Raw genomic sequence first — 17422 nt, 5'->3', positions numbered from 1 at the left:
CAGCTCTATCACTCTACCCTTATTCTGTATGCATGTCTCATTGCTGTATTTTGATACCTGACCCCTCTTTCAAAAGGTCTAATAGTCTCCTCTAAATTACCTCATTTGGGATGCAAGACACATCCCATCAACCTTCTGCAAGGTTTTTAGGACTCCTTCTGTCTATCCCAGTGTACGAAAGCCCAGTGTTAGTCATTAACTTGATCCCTGCATGCAACCACACAAGGTACACAGCAAGTCATCAGCAAAACAGAAAGGGTCTTTTTATTAAATGATTAAAAATTGAAGCAATAAGCCTGCAGGCAGTTCATAGTTTTTCTGTTCACATGCTTTTTCTTCATCTTGCATCTACTTACCGACATAGCTGCATGGTCATTGTTGTTATTCTGAGAAGGAAACCAGTAAGGCAATCAAAACAAAAAAATTAAGATGTACTGTCAACTTCAAAAAAAAAAAAAAAAAGAATAAAAAATTGGTAGCAATAAAAGGTAAGAAAAAGCTTACAGAAAGAACAATTATAGCTACAGAATTCCTCAAGTTATTTTTTTAAAATCTGTGAATTTACACAGTATTTTGCTGAGGCATAACGAAGAGATTATAGTTTAAATACTACTGATCTGGCATTAATACTTTTTTCTGTAACAAGGAACTGCATGCCAAAATATCAAAGTAGCAAACTTAAAATGACAAAAGTGTCTGTTGAAATGCCTTTCCAGAAAGTTTTCATTACAAGAAATGACATATTCCAAAACTCTTACATTAAAAAATACATGCCATGTTTACCATCTTGGCCAACAGAGGCTATCTGTATGCCATTAACATACTTTGTTCAAGCAAGACTTAGAATGGTCCAGGATAGTAAGAATCTAAATGTAACATAAATCTAATGGCAATATAACTCTAGGGTGGAATAAAGCTATTTTCTTTTCCAACATTGCCTCTTAATTACAGTAAACAAACACAGAGGAGAAAACTTAAGAGAAGGCGGGGAGGTTGGGGGGAAGCTTTGGAGACACAAGACATTTCCCGTGATTCAACAGAGATACCAGACTCCAACTAAGTTGTGTCACTTTGCGTGCAGGTTCAGTAGAGTTGAGATCATGACCTACCTGATTTAAAGCTCTAACTTTCCAATAAAAGTAATACAAATTGCATAAAACAGATACACAACATAAGATGTCTAATTGAAAAGTTATGTCTACAGTGGCACAGAAATACTTCAGCCCAGCCCCACATGGAAGCACAGGAGGAGACGCATCCCTGTGCATTTACACAGCTGACACACACAGCTAAAATAAAACAAGATTCTACTGACAGGAGCCTAATGACCACAACAAAAAAAATTGTTAAAGAACATATTTTAACAGTACCACAAGAAGAGCAGAGATTGAAATAATACCAAAGAGAAAGCCAATGACCCTTGAGTGTGACTACAGAGAACTAGTGTGGCCAACCAGCGTCCCCAGCCCTGGCACAATGCCCTCTAATACCATCAGCTATGCTAAGGTAGAAGAGAAGAGATTCCTCTACTTGTCCCACTCTTTTCCTTACTAGAATTATGGCCAGTGGCCAGGACTTCTGTTCTTTGATTTCTAATTACTTAAAAGGTTCTGACAAACTATTTTGAGTAGAGGAATGTTTCTGACAGCCATACAAAAATTATTATGGAAATAACACTGTGACATTAATGGAATAATCCATTGATGAAAATTAATTCCAAAATTATTCCAAATCTTAATTATGGCATATGAGAATCTATCTTAGTTTAGCACTCCAAAGCACGCACTACTTTAATGAGCTATGGAATCTAGTTCTGGGCTAATCTTTGAAAATGCTTTTATTATAAATTTTCTCTTAATGAAAGTAACTTACGAGTACAAACCTAATCACACATTTTCATATAAACTCCACAGCTCACACACAACACTCATAGGACTGTATGTTTCTAGAACTGGCCAAGGCAGGATAGGAAAGGAGATGCAGGATAAGTAAAAAATTATAAGAAACCTCTTGCCAGAGTAGGTAAGTTGTCCATATAGTTCTACATCCTGCCTGGTACCTGATCAGGGTTTGAATTTAGCAAATAGCCTCTTCACAGGAACTAGCTTTCTCCAAAGGCTGACATGTGCCCCCAGGCACATATTTCTACTTTTTCCACACTTTTCAAGTTTTAATGCCACAGCTGCTTCTTTCCATTCCTCTAAACATGTTACTTCATTTTGTCTGTGGCTCATTTCTGAACAGCTATATGGTAACATACACTCATGGCAGGCATCTGCACATCCTGCTCTACAAATGTCACATCCCTTAAGTACTGTATGCGTATAACCACTGAGGAGCAGTGCCTTTTGTTCACACTGCTCTGTGTTACAATGAATTTATCTAAGAAACTTACTCTGTATCAAAAAACCCTCCACTGTTTTGGCACAGAAGCACACGCCTCACACAACACAGTCAATATCACATGACACATTTTGGGTGGGTTATGTCTTTCAGTCAGTGAAAAGAACAGGAGATTGAAGAATCACAGCCTCTTCAAATAAAATCTGGAAGACCAGATAAGCCCACTATGCCAGCAACTTCAAAACCTCACTGTGCACATAAAGAAATTATTATTCAGACTATTTCCAGTTTGAAGCCTCAAACATTCTGTGCCTTGAGGACTTATTCTTTACAAGCATTGCATGTGGGCAAAGCACTCAGACATCAGTGTGACCGTAGCAACCAAGGACAAGGTGATGAAAAGCAGATGTAGCTTGAATGAATTACTGAAGTCACTCTCAACGTATAAAGCTATAAACTATTGTGATGATAAACCAAACTGGAAGCAGCCTTTTTTGTCTTAAAGCAAGGGGAAATCAGACAACAGAATGTAACAATTCATGCATAAGACAAGTTAACAGTACCCTTTTTGCTGGGACAAAATAACACAGGATATATTTGAATATGAACAAGGATTTATTTCAATAAAGCTCAGTTAACTAGAATCAAATGACTTCTTATGACCAAAACTATTTACCTAAAAACCTTGGAGAATACAAGACCTCCATAATCTGATGCACAAATGCATGATTTGCACCAATTCTGCATTGTTTGAATCAATGCACACATACACAAAACCAAGATAGTTAACTAAAAAGTCCATCTGATGCTCTAGAAAACTGCATGAGTTCCTACATTATTCATAAATTAGCTCTTGGTAACAACATTACTGAAGTATTTGAAAATATTTTTTAAGTATTCCCATGGGTAACCATCACCAATATACTGAAACACATATGACAATATTCTATTCCTGTGCTGAAAAAAGCTTAAAAATACATCTCACCAGCATATGCACAATTCAAAAACCACATCTATCCTCAAAACCTTCATGTATTAAAATAAAATGATGTTCAAATAGTTTGAAATTAAACTTAATTTTGAACACTTACAGGTAAATGAGTAAAAACTTGAAACGTGCTTCTTAAAAAGTTAATTAGGTCCATTAAGTATCCACTGGCTCTCCCATCTGATTCAGACATTGTCCAATCATAATCAGCAATCTGAATAAATTCATCTATTTTTTGGTTAAGTTTTGTATATATTTCTCCTTCTGCAGCATGTCTTGCATCCTGAAAAAAAATTGTGTGCAATTGTCATAATTCTAAAATATTATTAAATGCAGATAAAACTATATCCATCAACAAAACTCAAGTCTTGTGTTTTTCTTAGATTAAAAAATATTTTGTTTAAATCAGTATTTTAACTTCTGTCTTAAAGTAAGTCTGGGGCTGTGGTTTTTCAAATACTTGCATAATGCATACTGTGAGTGTTTATAACACAACATGCCTACAGAAGAATCTAAATTCTCAGACAAATGAAGTTAATTTGAATTTGGAAACAAAGCAATTTCTTTACTATGTTCACATCAACCACCTCTTATTCAGTCTTACAAACCCTGACACAAAGTTTATTCGCCTTCTTTTGTAAAGAAAACAATAAAAGCACCTAATAATTTTATCTTTTATGGACAGAGGCCCAGCAATCATTATTTTTATGTAATAATGCCTTAAAGCTGCAAGTGTGAAGAATACTCATAATTTTTCATACTCCTTTAAATAACCTGATCATCATACACCATGATTCAGAGAACTCCCTTACTTCCTCCTACCCCTGCTTGTTTTTCTGCCACATGCTGGATTCTACTCTTTGGAACAGTGAAGTCCTGCATTTACTGAGTTCACACTGCTAACCATGTGCCTCATTTGTGTAGGGGACACCCTCAGAGATGCAATGGGATCTATGTGCAGATGCTTGGTATGGTTTGTGTTGCTGGAAAGGTGTGCTTTTGCCAGCCTGGAGTTTAAAGTTTCTCCATGTCTTTCTAATTTGGGCACAGCATGAAACTTTCTTCACTGATACGGAGAAATAATTCAAGTAAGACATTTGATTTAAAGCAAACAGATCGGTTGCTTGAGATTTGTAGGGAGTTAAAATAGGCTGGATATACTGAGGCAACCAAAAAGTGAATGAAACTCCCATCATTATTTCCTCTAGGAAAAAGCAGTCCAAAAAACATGAGCACTTCAGAAAAGTATAAATATGAAAGACAAAAAGAAAAAAAGAAAAATAAAAACATTTACATTTATCTGAGCTTATAGGTGTTCTTACATTGAATGTGCCAAATTTAGTCTTCAGACAGGCCCCAGGCTATGAGGCACTTCAGGAGTAAGCAAGAAAGCATGTGGCCCTGCCATGAATAAATACAAAAGTATGATACCCTAAAAATAGCACTTTTACTGCCAAAACAACTTGTAAAAGCCTCCACTGAACAGCTCTCCCAATCCAACACACAAGAATCTGGCAACCTGTTAACATGTCAAAGGAATATGCTGACATCCACAATTTTGTAGATGGCCATGACTAAGAAAGCTTCAATTAAAGTTAAATCTATATTTAAAGTTTCTAATTAACAATGAGACCTCAGTTTCAACAATCTATAACAATGGGGCTTGCAAATACATCTGCTTCAGTTTAGCCAAATTCCTTCAATTTTTTGTTTGTTTGGGTTTAGGGTTTTTTGTTTAAAAACTAAGTCATTCATGGAGTGATTGCATAACCTTTAACAGTTAAGATGATTTACTGGCAATGGGAAGACTAGTCTTTCTGTTTGTAAAAAAATACAGTGTAGATGCACTTAAAAGTTCATCTCAAGGAATGCAAATGTGATCAATGCTGCTAATAAAAGGAGATTTTTGACCACTCACAAAGAATGGAGGTGACACAATTTGCCACCAGGAGATGAATTTAATAACAGTAGAACATACCAAACTCTCTGAGAGCCCAGGTGAGAAACTGTGAGTAGTTTTTCATTAAAATAGAGAGGGGGGGAAAAAAGAGGGATTAACAAGAAAAGAATTCTCTACTTTAATTGGAGAACATTGTTCTAACAAGTTCTCCAGCAGACAGGAGAGAAAGCATAAAAAATAAAAGATCTTTGTTGTCAGCATTCATCCCATATTCTTCCAAAGTGCATAGATACTAAGCACAGATACAGAATTCTGTTACTCCCTCCAGTATGTATTGGATTTCTGTGGCCAGGTTTTGGTAGTGGGGGGGCCTGCAGGGGTGGCTTCTGTGAGCAGCTGCCATAGCTTGTCCCATGTCCAGCAGAGCCAATGCCAGTCGGCTCCAGGATGGACGCGCCACCGGCCAAGGCCGAGCCCATCAGGAATGACTGTAACGTCTCTGTGATAACAGGTTTAAAAGGGAAAAAAAAAGTATTGAGCAGATGAAAATTGCAGCCAGAGAAGAGCAGAGTGAGAACATGTGAACATCTCTGCAGATACAAGGTCAGTGCAGAAGCAGGGGCAGGAGGTGCTCCAGGCGCCAGAGCTGAGGTTCCCCTGCAGCCCGTGGTGCAGACCATGGTGGGGCAGCTGTGCCCTGCAGCCCATGGAGGACCATCAGGGTGCAGAGACCCCCCTGCAGCCTGTGGAGAAGACACACCGGAGCAGAGGGATGACCAAAGGAGGCTGTGAACCTGTGGGAGGCCCATGCTGGAGCAGGGCCCTGGCAGGGACCTGCAGCCCATGGTGAGAGGAGCCCACGCTGGAGCAGGTGTTCCCTAGTAGGACTTGTGGCCCTGTGGGGGACCCACGCTGCAGCAGCCTGTGTCTGAAGGACTGCACCCCATGGGAAAACGGCCCACGTTGCAGCAGTTTGTGAAGGACTATTGCCTATGGGATGGACTCATGCTGGAGAAGTTTGTGAAGGACAGTCTCGCATAGGAGGGACCCCACAGGAAGCAGGGGAAGGACTCCTCTCCTTGAGCAGAGGCAGAAACAACAGCTGGACCATAACCCCCATTTCCCATCTCTCTGCATTGCTTTGAGGATTGAGGAGGTAGAACTTAGAAGGAGGAAAGGATGGAGGGAGGTGTTTTTAAGATTTATTTCACTTCTCATTCTCCTGCGCTGATTCTCTTAGTAATAAATGTAATCAATATCCCCACTTTCAGTCTGTTTTGCCAATGACAATGATCAGTAAGTGATCTCTCCCAGTCCTTAACTTATAAAGCTTATGTTATATATATATGCAATAACAACTGGGACAACTTCATCTACTAATGAGATGAGGAGCCACATAGAGAAAGAAAACTACATGATTTTTGATTTTAGAATTATTTTGTCTTCAGGTTACAAATGTTGACATGCTAAATGATGAAATGGCAATTGTCTATGCTGAATATACATCACTTAAGATTTAATTTTTTGAGATTTAAGTTCTAACACTTCCATCCTTTCTGAAAAGTGTCATAGAAAATACAGCTCATGCAGATAAGCAGTTGCCATATATGAGAAACAGTGACGTTTTCAGTTTAACAACTATTATTGTGTCTATACAGGACATGTAAATAAAATGTAAATTGTAAAATTATGACAGAATACTTTGTGTTTTGTAGCACATTCTTAACACTTCTTTTATTTTAATAATTACACCATCTGAAAATGCACCACAAAATATTTCTACTATGGAATATAAACAAATAAAAGAGATACAAACATTTTAGGGTAAGACAGCTGTTTGCTTGACTCCATTCAGGAAAAGGAAGACATACATAAACTGGAGCTTAATCTATTAAAAGCTTCTGGTGAAGTTAAGCTTAGATTTTCATTTCAAAACTTAATGAAAAATTCATTTGAAAGACAGTATTGAGGCTTCTCATGTACTGACATATTCTAGGTCATACCAATAACATAAAAACAGTGTTTATCTGCTCAGTGTCAGAACTGAATGCTTAAGAGTTCAGAATTACTTTAAGACAAAAATGAGAATGCACACTTTACCCTCACACCCTTTTGTTTTAAAATCCTTCATTTATAGTTACTTTGACATAACTTTTCAGATATAGTCATATAATGGATGACAAGTACCATACCTTAAATGTAGAAAGTCCATAAAGTCTTGCAGTGTGAACAGTCAGTTGTGAAATATTTGTAATGTTAGATATAAAATCCTCAAGGTATTTACAGGCTTGTTCCAAGTGTGTTGTGTTTATGATGATTTGAACAAGCTACAAGAGACAAAAAATTCTTGTAAAATTCCTTTTTGTATCATTTGATTTTGTAAATGGTAAGAGTCTTCGAATCTGTGTTTTAAAACTTACCTCTGTTAAACCTATATGAGGCTTTTTAATTAGATTCTGTAAACAACTACTTAGGGTTCTTGTAAGCAGCAAATTTGTAGATTTTCTGAGCATATCATCTATTTCTGTTGAGCTGGAAAGAAAAGGTTTATTTTTATAACTATGCTGTGCATGGCAATACTTAATAATTTTAATTTTTTCCCTGCAAAGGGAACTTTTCATGTTAAGAATTCCCTATGTGCATTTAAATTCTGGTTGCTCCAAATTTTCTGTGATCTAACAGACAGAACACCTCTTTTACTTACCAAATATTCATTAACTGAATTTCAACACTGAAGCAAAATCTGTTATTTTTAGATTTTGGACACGTTTATTGAAACAGCAGTTCGTAAAGAGTAATTTGTGGGGTTTAATGAGTTACTAAGGAGGTCAACATGTGCTCATTAGTACGTGTAAATTATAAACAGTATCAATTAAGAATGTGTGAAAGGGAGTAATTTACATCTTTAACAGTGCAGAAGTGGGTGACAGGCCATAAATACCTTCCAGATTTCCTATCTATGAGTTCTATTTTATGTAATTACAACTAAGCTTTTGAAAGCCAGAAGAGGAAAGGAAATGGGTCAATTGTGATGTTTTCCATCAGAAGAAGGTGGGATAGAAGAGGGAAAGAGATGCAGACACCACATTTTGTTTCAGGAAAAATCATTGCTAAAGAAACTCAAATCACTGAGAAGGGAAAGACTCACAAGTAATCAGGGATGCTAAACAGTTGTTTCTGAAATGGTCAGTATCAAAGTATACTTTTCAATCTTTACATGCTTTGTTAAATAAATACATTCTCTAGATTATTCAAACCAGTCAATATTGTTTATAAAACCCTAGCAGTGTTTTAGATTTCTTACCATACCAAGCTACTTTCACCCACACACATATTGTAAGGTATATATACACATAAAATATATACTACAGCATTGGGAATCATAGGATAAATATAAAGAATTATATATGCAAATCATGAAACAAGCACAGCAAGCAAGTACACAAGAACATGTATTTTCATTTCAGTATATATGTTTGGGTCAGCTGAAAGTTACAGGTTACCTCACAATCACACTCCTGTTACTTCGAGCTCACCTGCGGTGAAGTGACTCTGAAAACTTAAGGCTTGCATAAATAAATTCCTTGACCTGGATATAGATCTGAGGCACTGACTGAGACATTGGAAGCTTCTTTGGAAAGGATTGCTGTGAAAATAAAAGATCACACCACCTTACACTTGAAACTGATTCCAAGAAGAGCTCGGTATTAAACACAACAATTAGAAAGCCACTTCACACTATCAACATTTTAATCTACCTTAACATTTTGTGGTTCTCATCAAATACAAACAGTGGTGTGCATTGAGCTGACTCCTACATCTGTTTAAATGGCTTATAAGCAAAGTAGATCTTTATCACTTCTTTAAATTACAGTGAAGTTTGGAGACTTAATTTAAGATTCCTCAGTAGAAAACAATTTACAAAAATACATTAAAAAATAGGTCTCAAACTGTTTTTAATCTGAATGAACAAGATAGAAATCAATGGGATAAGAGGTTCAAAATGAAAATATTTTTCTTCCAAATAAAGCAGTGCAAACCAAGTTTGAGAATTTCAATGGTTTGGCATTTTCCAAGTATCTTGGGAATGCTTAGACTTTTTTTTTGGATGGTTCACAAAACCAAAGCAGTTTGAATTATTTTCAGGTATCTGGATTAACATGTAGGAAATGCTAGTAGTCAGTAATAATAAAATCATGCTTCTTACTTCAAGTTTAAAGCAGGTAACATATTTGGGAGAACAAAAATAAATATATTCAATTAAATCTACATATACCAAATAGGTATTTCTGCACTGAAATTTTTGAAATCTGCAAAAAAAATTACTTATCTGTTTACTCTATTTGCTCACTCTGATTAGTACATGAGAAAAATAATCAACAACTGGTATCACCTCTGAAGAATTCAATTTCTCTTAAAAAAAAATCAATCAACAACAGCTCAACTTCTTTATTAAAAAAAAACAAGGTAAAACAGATTACCTTGACATTCTCCTAACCATACGCTTATTTAAGATCATGTGGTATGACAAATATGTGATGTAAGCCAGGCTTTTGTGCCAACAAACAACAAGCAAGTATTTTTTTTACAATAAAATTTACTTTAAATATGTGTTCATCTGATTTAAGAAATTAATTTTTACAAACAAAACAAGTGCTATTACACACAGTTCATCACAATATTCTGTCAGCAGGACAGATCTAAGAGAAACAGTTCTTTATCCTCTACAGTATCTGGCTAATACAGGAGGACACAACACTTTCTGTTTGATCATTAGAGCAAGGGTAAAAAACCCAACAGAGCTACAATCAACTGTTTCACTTCTGAATACAGAAAAAGGAATAAAATTAGATGATATAATCAAACCATGATAGTTTGCTATAATCAATCTAAACAGTAGAGTACAGACAAGACTATTTTGTTCAGTCAGACTGCATTTATGTTAAATAAATGTTAAATATCTATGCTATCTATTTATGCTATGTTAAATATCTAGTAGGTTTTGGCCATAATTCTGCCTAATGTGCTGCAAGCAACCCTTATGATAAACTTACCTGTAAAATGTGAGGGTGCTTCATCCTAACCTAAAGCTAAAAATGAGATACAAGCTCACGTTTGTCTCTTTTTACAACAAAAAGAGAGAAACAGACATTTTCAGAGGTGAAATTCCCCTTAATTTGTAAAAGGCATCAGAGATGCATAAAGTGGACTTAGCCCTCTGGGGTGTCTATTTCTATCAACTACATAGGCTCCTTCAGTGACTAGCCTGAACTTATACATCTTTTTTTTATTATTATTTTCAACATCAAATGTAGATTAAATTAACCCACACAACAGAACGTCCCAGTTCTTAAAGCCAGAAGTAACAACAGAGAGGTATCAAGAGGATGCAATTATAAACAGTAACCAAGAGAAGTGATGTTGGAGCATTTATAAAGTTTCCCCTCCATGTGGATCCCCTGCTACCTAATAACACACAAGGTAACACTGTAGTCTTTCTTTCAACAAGGATACTTAAAGAATCATTCTCCTCTCTCCTACTGTTTAGTTAACAAAACTTTCACCAACTCAGTTATCACAGAGACTTCTGCCCCTTCGCTACATTTGATTGAAGCAAACTAAACCGCTTCAAAAATTACTGGGACACAGAAAAAACCCCACTGATCTTATTTCTAATTACCTACATGTTTCAAAGCTCTTTTCAGAGATACATTAAAAAAATTATTTCCCTCCTTTAAAAATGAATTAACAGTGACAGAGAGATGTGAAGTGACTTACCAGCACCAGGCAGCTGGTTAATGATAGAACTGAGAACAGAATCCAATCGGATTCCCAGCTTTATTCTCAAGCTCATCAGCCCAAAAACTAAGAATCAGTGAGATTCTGCCCAAAAAATGTCTACAAAAAATGCTGCTGACTATGAAATAGAAATGACTCTCTGTATCATAAACCAGACTGAAAATTGTTGAGTATAGAAAATATATTTCCCTTGTGGTGAACAAAAAAAGCCAAAGCTTTGTATTAATCATACATAGCAGATATTAACTAGCAGATAAAATTATGTAGTACAAATTAAAAATTTCTTCCATTATTAGCAAAATATGTCATTCTGTTTATCTTATTTTAGTATTATAATGTCTAAGTAAATGAATTTGATGGAAGAAAGCATCCAGGAAGCCCTCTGGAGTTTCATTCAAAAATCAGCATAAAGACCTACTTTAATTTTTCATCTTCACTGCAACACTGTATTAATGACAGGCAGCTGTTACATTTGCCTGGCAAATCCCTGCTGAACCACAAACTTAGAACAGCTTTTTACTTTAGCAGGTATCTGTAGCAATGGAGTGTATAAAACAGCTTCCTCCTACAACAGTTACTCCCACCATCATGTTGTTCTTAGATTTAGTTCCTCTCTACAGACTCCATCATGAGCCTCTTATTTCTTCATTGGTGTTACCAAAACCATAATTGAATAGCAGAACATATTAATCACCTTTTCTGTGAACGGAGTTTGTAGTGAAAGAATGGCTGAGGCTACAAAAGGACATCCTACTAGAATGCTAGTACAGCAGAATTATTTATGGTCCGTTCATGTTTATTTTGCCCCACACACAAATAATTAAATTTAAAAGTGAAAGACAAAACTCTCTGTTTCTACATGTATTTTTGCAACACTACAGCATATACTGAGTTACTAAACCCAATGAGTTGCAACAAAATTTAACTAATTAAAGACACTGTATTATCATTACATAAAGACTTTATCAATTAAACCATATTATTAATTTGTTTACAAAACAATGGGTTTCATTATTCACTCGAACATCAGAGCAAATGACTAAAGCTTTCATTTTCATATTTATTTATGACTAGATAATTATGCACAAAGGTGATTTAGACTCTTAATCTACCTAGCTTTTCAAAGTTTAATTGCTTTTTAATGATAAAAATCATTACTGTCTCAAGTGTACTTAATTGGATTTCCACAAACTTGAATAACATAAAACTTCTCCTTACCTTATCAAGTTCTGGATCTTGAAAAGGAAATTTGCTTATAACTATTTTGTATTCCTCTTCATTTGCTACAGGAATAGGGCTGTAGTTGTCTGCTTCAAAAATATCCCTGGTGAATTAGCAAAGTGAAAAAAAAATTGGACATGGAACTTACAATATTTTCTGGTGTTAAAACATGTAAATGAACATAAATTTTACTACCACACTTAGGTGTGCATCTTCAAAGAGTTTTAGGAATTTCACACATCCAAAATATTACTTTCAAAGTACCTCACATATGCTAATTCTTTACCAGGTGTCTAATCACAGAGAAAAACATACCGGGAAGTGTTTTAGTATGTGCATAATTCAGCAAACAAACCTTAGATCAACCAGTCCACTCCTGAGTAAACCATAACATAGTTATTAATTATGGTAACCCACAGCTTCCTGTGCTAAAGCTGATATTCAGAGTGTCTCACTTAGGCACCAGAGCTACATACAGCCAATGGAGATGATTCAGAACTCCACCAGGCACAGTTTGAGTGCCCTCTGGACTTCCCTACTAGTCAAACGACTATTAGAAGCACAGGGAGCTGGAGAATCATAAGTAGTCAATTTAATGTTAAGGTCTTCTGTAACACAATGTAACGTACTTTATGATAAACAATTTATGCACATCTAGACATCACAGTCTATCAGCAAATAGGCTTTGAAGTACAGCCTCAGGCCAGTGTATTCCTGGGTTTAAAACTTACTCAATCAAATGATTCCAGGGAATAGGTGGAAACTAATGTGCATTAAAAAAACATGAAGACATACTGGCAATATCATTAATTTGTCAGGGAGATATGCGTATCAGCTAACTGTAAACATTAAGACCAGACAAATTAGGAACCTAAAGCCCTATTGCAATAGCTTAGAATTATTAGGTTCCTAATGAAGAGAAACAGATGTCTCTCTCCTGTGTGTTTCTCCAGTCCCTTTGGAGACCTTCCTTCTCTCCATTAACTATAGAAGCAGTACTTGATGTCTCTTTTCCTAAATATTAGTTACATGTGATGAATATCTCCATTCCACCCAAACTGAAATTCATATACAACACTTGAGTTAATAAATTCTTCCAGAATTATAATTATATCATAAAAAATTTAAGCTAGACAAAAACAATAGATGCAATGCAAAAGACACAATTCTTTTGATACACTAACCTGAACAATCCAGACCACTTTTTAAGAAGCGTTTCATTGTATTGGTCTCTTATCTCAAATAAAAGATCAAATAGTCGGTTCACAGGAAAACCATAGCCCTAAGGTATAAAAATGAAGGGGGGATAGTTCAAGATCTTATACACTCAACTCCTATCACAGTACTTCAGGACTCTGAGATGAGACTTATTCAATCTTGCCACTTCTGTAAAACATATTGTAGTACTGTAAGTACACTACTGTAAGTTTATATATTAAATTTTTATCAAATAATTTATCCTATGCATTTGGAAATTTGCCCCATTTCTCTTTGTCTGTTAAACATTGCAAGAATACTTGCCAGTGATGCTCACCTGGTCTCTCAGCTAAAGAGTTAATGACAACTGGAATGATACTCTTGTTTAAGATGAGAAGTAAAGTATTTGTAAAAGACAAAAATGTACACAAATTACAGAACACTAAGTTTGCACAGATATTAATAACTGATGTTAGCTGGATAGCCCAGAATGCATACATTCAGTTTATAATACTGAAAAGGAGGAACTAAGGAATGAAATACATGTATTTTTTAAACATTACTGTGTAATTTTGGGTTTGACTTGTATATATGATTCATGAAAACACAAACATTGCACTTAATCACATAAAGCTAAAATCTGACTACAGGAATTTCAGTTAAAATAGTAATACAGTATGTACCTGCAAAGTATCAGCAAATACTACAATGAGATTCTTCAGTTCCAGAACAAGATCAGGATCAGTGCAATATGACTGAAAGTGAAAAATTCTAATTTGGTTAAAAGGATTTAAAATATGACACATATGTTTTCAGAGAATAGTAGCACAGGTTAAACTCTCCAGCCTTAGTAAAAAAACAACTTAGACTCACTTGTTTTTACTTACTCTAGCTACACAGAAGTATTTGTTAAATTTTCATATGAACTATCAATAGTATGAAAGATGAGAAAAAGTAAACTAAAATGAGAGATTCAATAAATATCAGTATGGTGCACTGAGACTGAAAATCAGCAAATTACATTTATTTCAGTGGAACACAAGCACACTTTGCTAAATAAGTATTAGAAAGATTCCACAGGACATTCTGTTGACCAACAAGTCCAGGTCTAACTAATGCTAACTGTATCACCTCAGTTTCCCAGCTGTATTGGTAACACTCTATAAAATACTTTCTGAACAAGGTAAACTTAAATTTGATGGTAAAAAGGTCAAGACATGAAGTTATTTACTAAATGACTGAAATTTGATTTTCAGAGGTGTTGAGTCATTTAACTAAGGCTTTCACCTCAGCTTCACTATTTGCAATACTGGATAAAGTAAAAAAATATTTCCTTTAAAATAATTTGAAGCAGCATGAGAATATAGTTTTGGTTAAAGATATATAAAACTGTTTCACCTTTCTTGAAATTTTGCTCATAGTATACTGTCCTAAAGTAAGGGTTTGGTTTATTTATCTAAATATTAATCTACAGCAGGACAATGTTAGATTTTGATAGAATTGGGTTTGATGGAAGTCACACATTTTGAGAAGAAAGAGTGATGAAGTGACAAGACTTTGAAGAGTGCTTTAGAGATGACGTTACTTTTAACCCTTAAATTATCATATTCTTACACAGATGTATCAACCTACACACAGACAGCTAACTAGCAAATTATTTAGCTTTAAAAATGCTGGATAAATACATCTCAATTTATTGCAATCCACTCAAAAGAATTTAAAAATATGAGAACCACTGTACCACTGACCAGTAAAGGTCCTATGATAAATATAGTTGCAACTTGAACTTTTTCCCCATTTTTCCTCAGTATAACTGAAATATCAAATTTTCCTTGAGTTAAAGATGAATTGCAATAAAAATAAAAAATAACACTGCATAAAGGAGTTGCTTCTGGCAAACATTAAAAAGGGAAAGATACAATTGTTTTATTTTTTTCTGACAGTAAAAGTTATACCAATAGTAAACTCTGAAGCAATTTACTATCAGTCAGTCAGAGTGAACAATGTGTATTCCATTGTTTTTTCACAGAGGAATTAGAAATAGCTTGCAGCATCACTGCAGCTAAGGTAGAAGTAAAACTTTAGGAGATACACCTCGAATGTACTGAAATACTCAGCTGACACAGAATTTTTCTAATACCTTTACTTCAACATAAACATAACACTACTATAATGTTACCCCAACACTATAACATTGAAGAGAGAGCTCCAAGGGGTTTGCTGGTGGAGTTTATTTTGGAAACATTGCATTTGGAATGATAATTAGGAACTATTTCCTGGTGGTGCTTTCAGTGCTGAACTATTCAATCTGATCTAATGAAGAGGTCAGTTGAGACTAATGAGGAAGGATTGCAATAATAACAGCAGATTAACTCTGCATATTCTAAACTGCTGGACTAAGAGAAGGTTTGGAAGACCCAGTGAGTTGTAAATCAGTGGAGGATTATGCAAATAGCCCATGGCTGTGGATCACAGCCTGATACTGTGGGGAAAAACAAAAGCTTGGCAGGCTCCCTCCCAAATCTGAGCAATTTTTAATCACAAGAAAAATAAAACATGAGATAGGTGTAATTTTTCACTTTGTTGCTATCCCAGCTTTAAATACACAGAGCTCTGAAGTAAGATGATTTAAACTGCAATACTGGTAAGACTTCTTACTTACTGAATGTGTTCTAAGAACAGCAATGATCTTGGAAAGGGCCATGTTCCAGAGTTCATCAGTATATGTTCTAGTTACCAATCCTTGGGTTACATGTAAAATGTGGTCTTCAACTACAAAGAAACTAAAACAAAACAATGCTTATATTATTCAGTTGTTTTCTAATATCAGAGCAACTTCTACTCACACACAAGCATAGTCAAACCCTTCCCCACTGGAGCAGTGACACTTGGGTAGGTTTGGTGTTCTGTTTTGCCCAGAATGAAGTTAAAATGTAAAAAGTTTGTTTCATGCCATTTGGAGCCTAGGGTTCTGGAGTGTCCTTGTAGGGCACCGGGCTGGTAGGATATGGATGCTCTTCCCCACTCAGATCCAGCAACAATCACCCGCATGATTTGTGCAGTAACTGAATCTTGCAGAGGAAAGTTTTCGGACAACGAGAGAACACAGAGTGAATTAAGCATCAACAGAGTAAAAGTGAAATAAATTTTCATTTATAAAACTTACCCTACAATTTGGCTGAAGTATCTTCTATAGCCTTCTACTGTTTCATGCTTTCAGTGAAAAAGGAAACAAGTTTAGAAACAAAAATACCACTAAGCTTTAGCTACAACTTACATCAATGCAGAAAAAAATAAAAACTGATTACCATGCTTGACTGTGGCTGCAGAACTAATCGTGCTTGTTTCCTTCTTTGTTTTCTGTAGTAATTTTCAAATATTTCTCCATCACCCTAAAAAAAGAATAAGAAGTAGTTAAAACAAGAACATTGTCTCAGTACGAAAAAGACACTTCTTAATTTCAGGGTAGAATTCTCCTAAACTCAGCATATATTTTGCATTTATTCCACATATAAACCTCCAGCTGTCAGCAGCGAAGTTTTGCATGAATGAAATATGCAGAAATTACCTTTTTCTGTAAAGTAGCCAAGAGCCGGTACTGTAAATAGAAATTTTGCTCGTGCCTACATTTTGTCAAGCAGTATGAATTTTGAACAATACATCTGTTTTTAAACTACAGCTTTCAGAGTATACTAATTTTTATAGATAAGGCATATTACCTATTACTCTACAACTGAAACTCACGGTCTCCTAAAATATTTTTCTAGGTTATTCAAGAAAGTAACTATACTGTTACAAAAATGTTTCTATGAATGTATGACACATCTGAACACTGCCTGCATTAGCTTTGCCTGAGAAAAAACACATATGAGTTTTATTGAATATTTGCTTATTCTCTTTGGATTTATAATGAGTGTGGACTTGGATTTTTCTCTTATCATGTTCCTCAAAAATACAAAACCCTCTGTGCCTAA

The 17422-nt window shown here is 35.3% G+C and overlaps 1 protein-coding gene across 5 annotated transcripts in view; it reads right to left on the bottom strand.

Moving 5' to 3' along the window:
* The window catches only part of EXOC6 (exocyst complex component 6), an 87678-nt gene that overhangs the window by 37422 nt on the left and 32834 nt on the right, over positions 1-17422 (bottom strand). For 2 of the 5 annotated variants that reach the window (XM_050335031.1, XM_050335053.1), the window contains exons 9-19: positions 16757-16840; positions 16615-16661; positions 16111-16231; positions 14132-14203; positions 13436-13533; positions 12249-12354; positions 8768-8877; positions 7652-7763; positions 7424-7558; positions 3435-3614; positions 357-386 (exon numbers count right to left, since the gene is read on the bottom strand). In XM_050335031.1, coding sequence (XP_050190988.1) covers positions 357-386; positions 3435-3614; positions 7424-7558; positions 7652-7763; positions 8768-8877; positions 12249-12354; positions 13436-13533; positions 14132-14203; positions 16111-16231; positions 16615-16661; positions 16757-16840 — 1095 coding nt within the window. Of the gene's footprint in view, positions 1-356; positions 442-3434; positions 3615-7423; positions 7559-7651; positions 7764-8767; positions 8878-12248; positions 12355-13435; positions 13534-14131; positions 14204-16110; positions 16232-16614; positions 16662-16756; positions 16841-17422 lie in introns of all 5 variants that reach the window. The other 3 variants (XM_050335042.1, XM_050335061.1, XM_050335071.1) reach the window with 2 other exon arrangements.

Source organism: Myiozetetes cayanensis, unplaced genomic scaffold (assembly GCF_022539395.1).
Source record: "Myiozetetes cayanensis isolate MyiCay16 unplaced genomic scaffold, myiCay2020 scf10, whole genome shotgun sequence".
Lineage (NCBI taxonomy): Eukaryota > Metazoa > Chordata > Aves > Passeriformes > Tyrannidae > Myiozetetes > Myiozetetes cayanensis.
The sequence above is the reverse complement of the archived record's forward strand: the minus strand, read 5'-3'. Positions and strand labels throughout refer to the sequence as shown.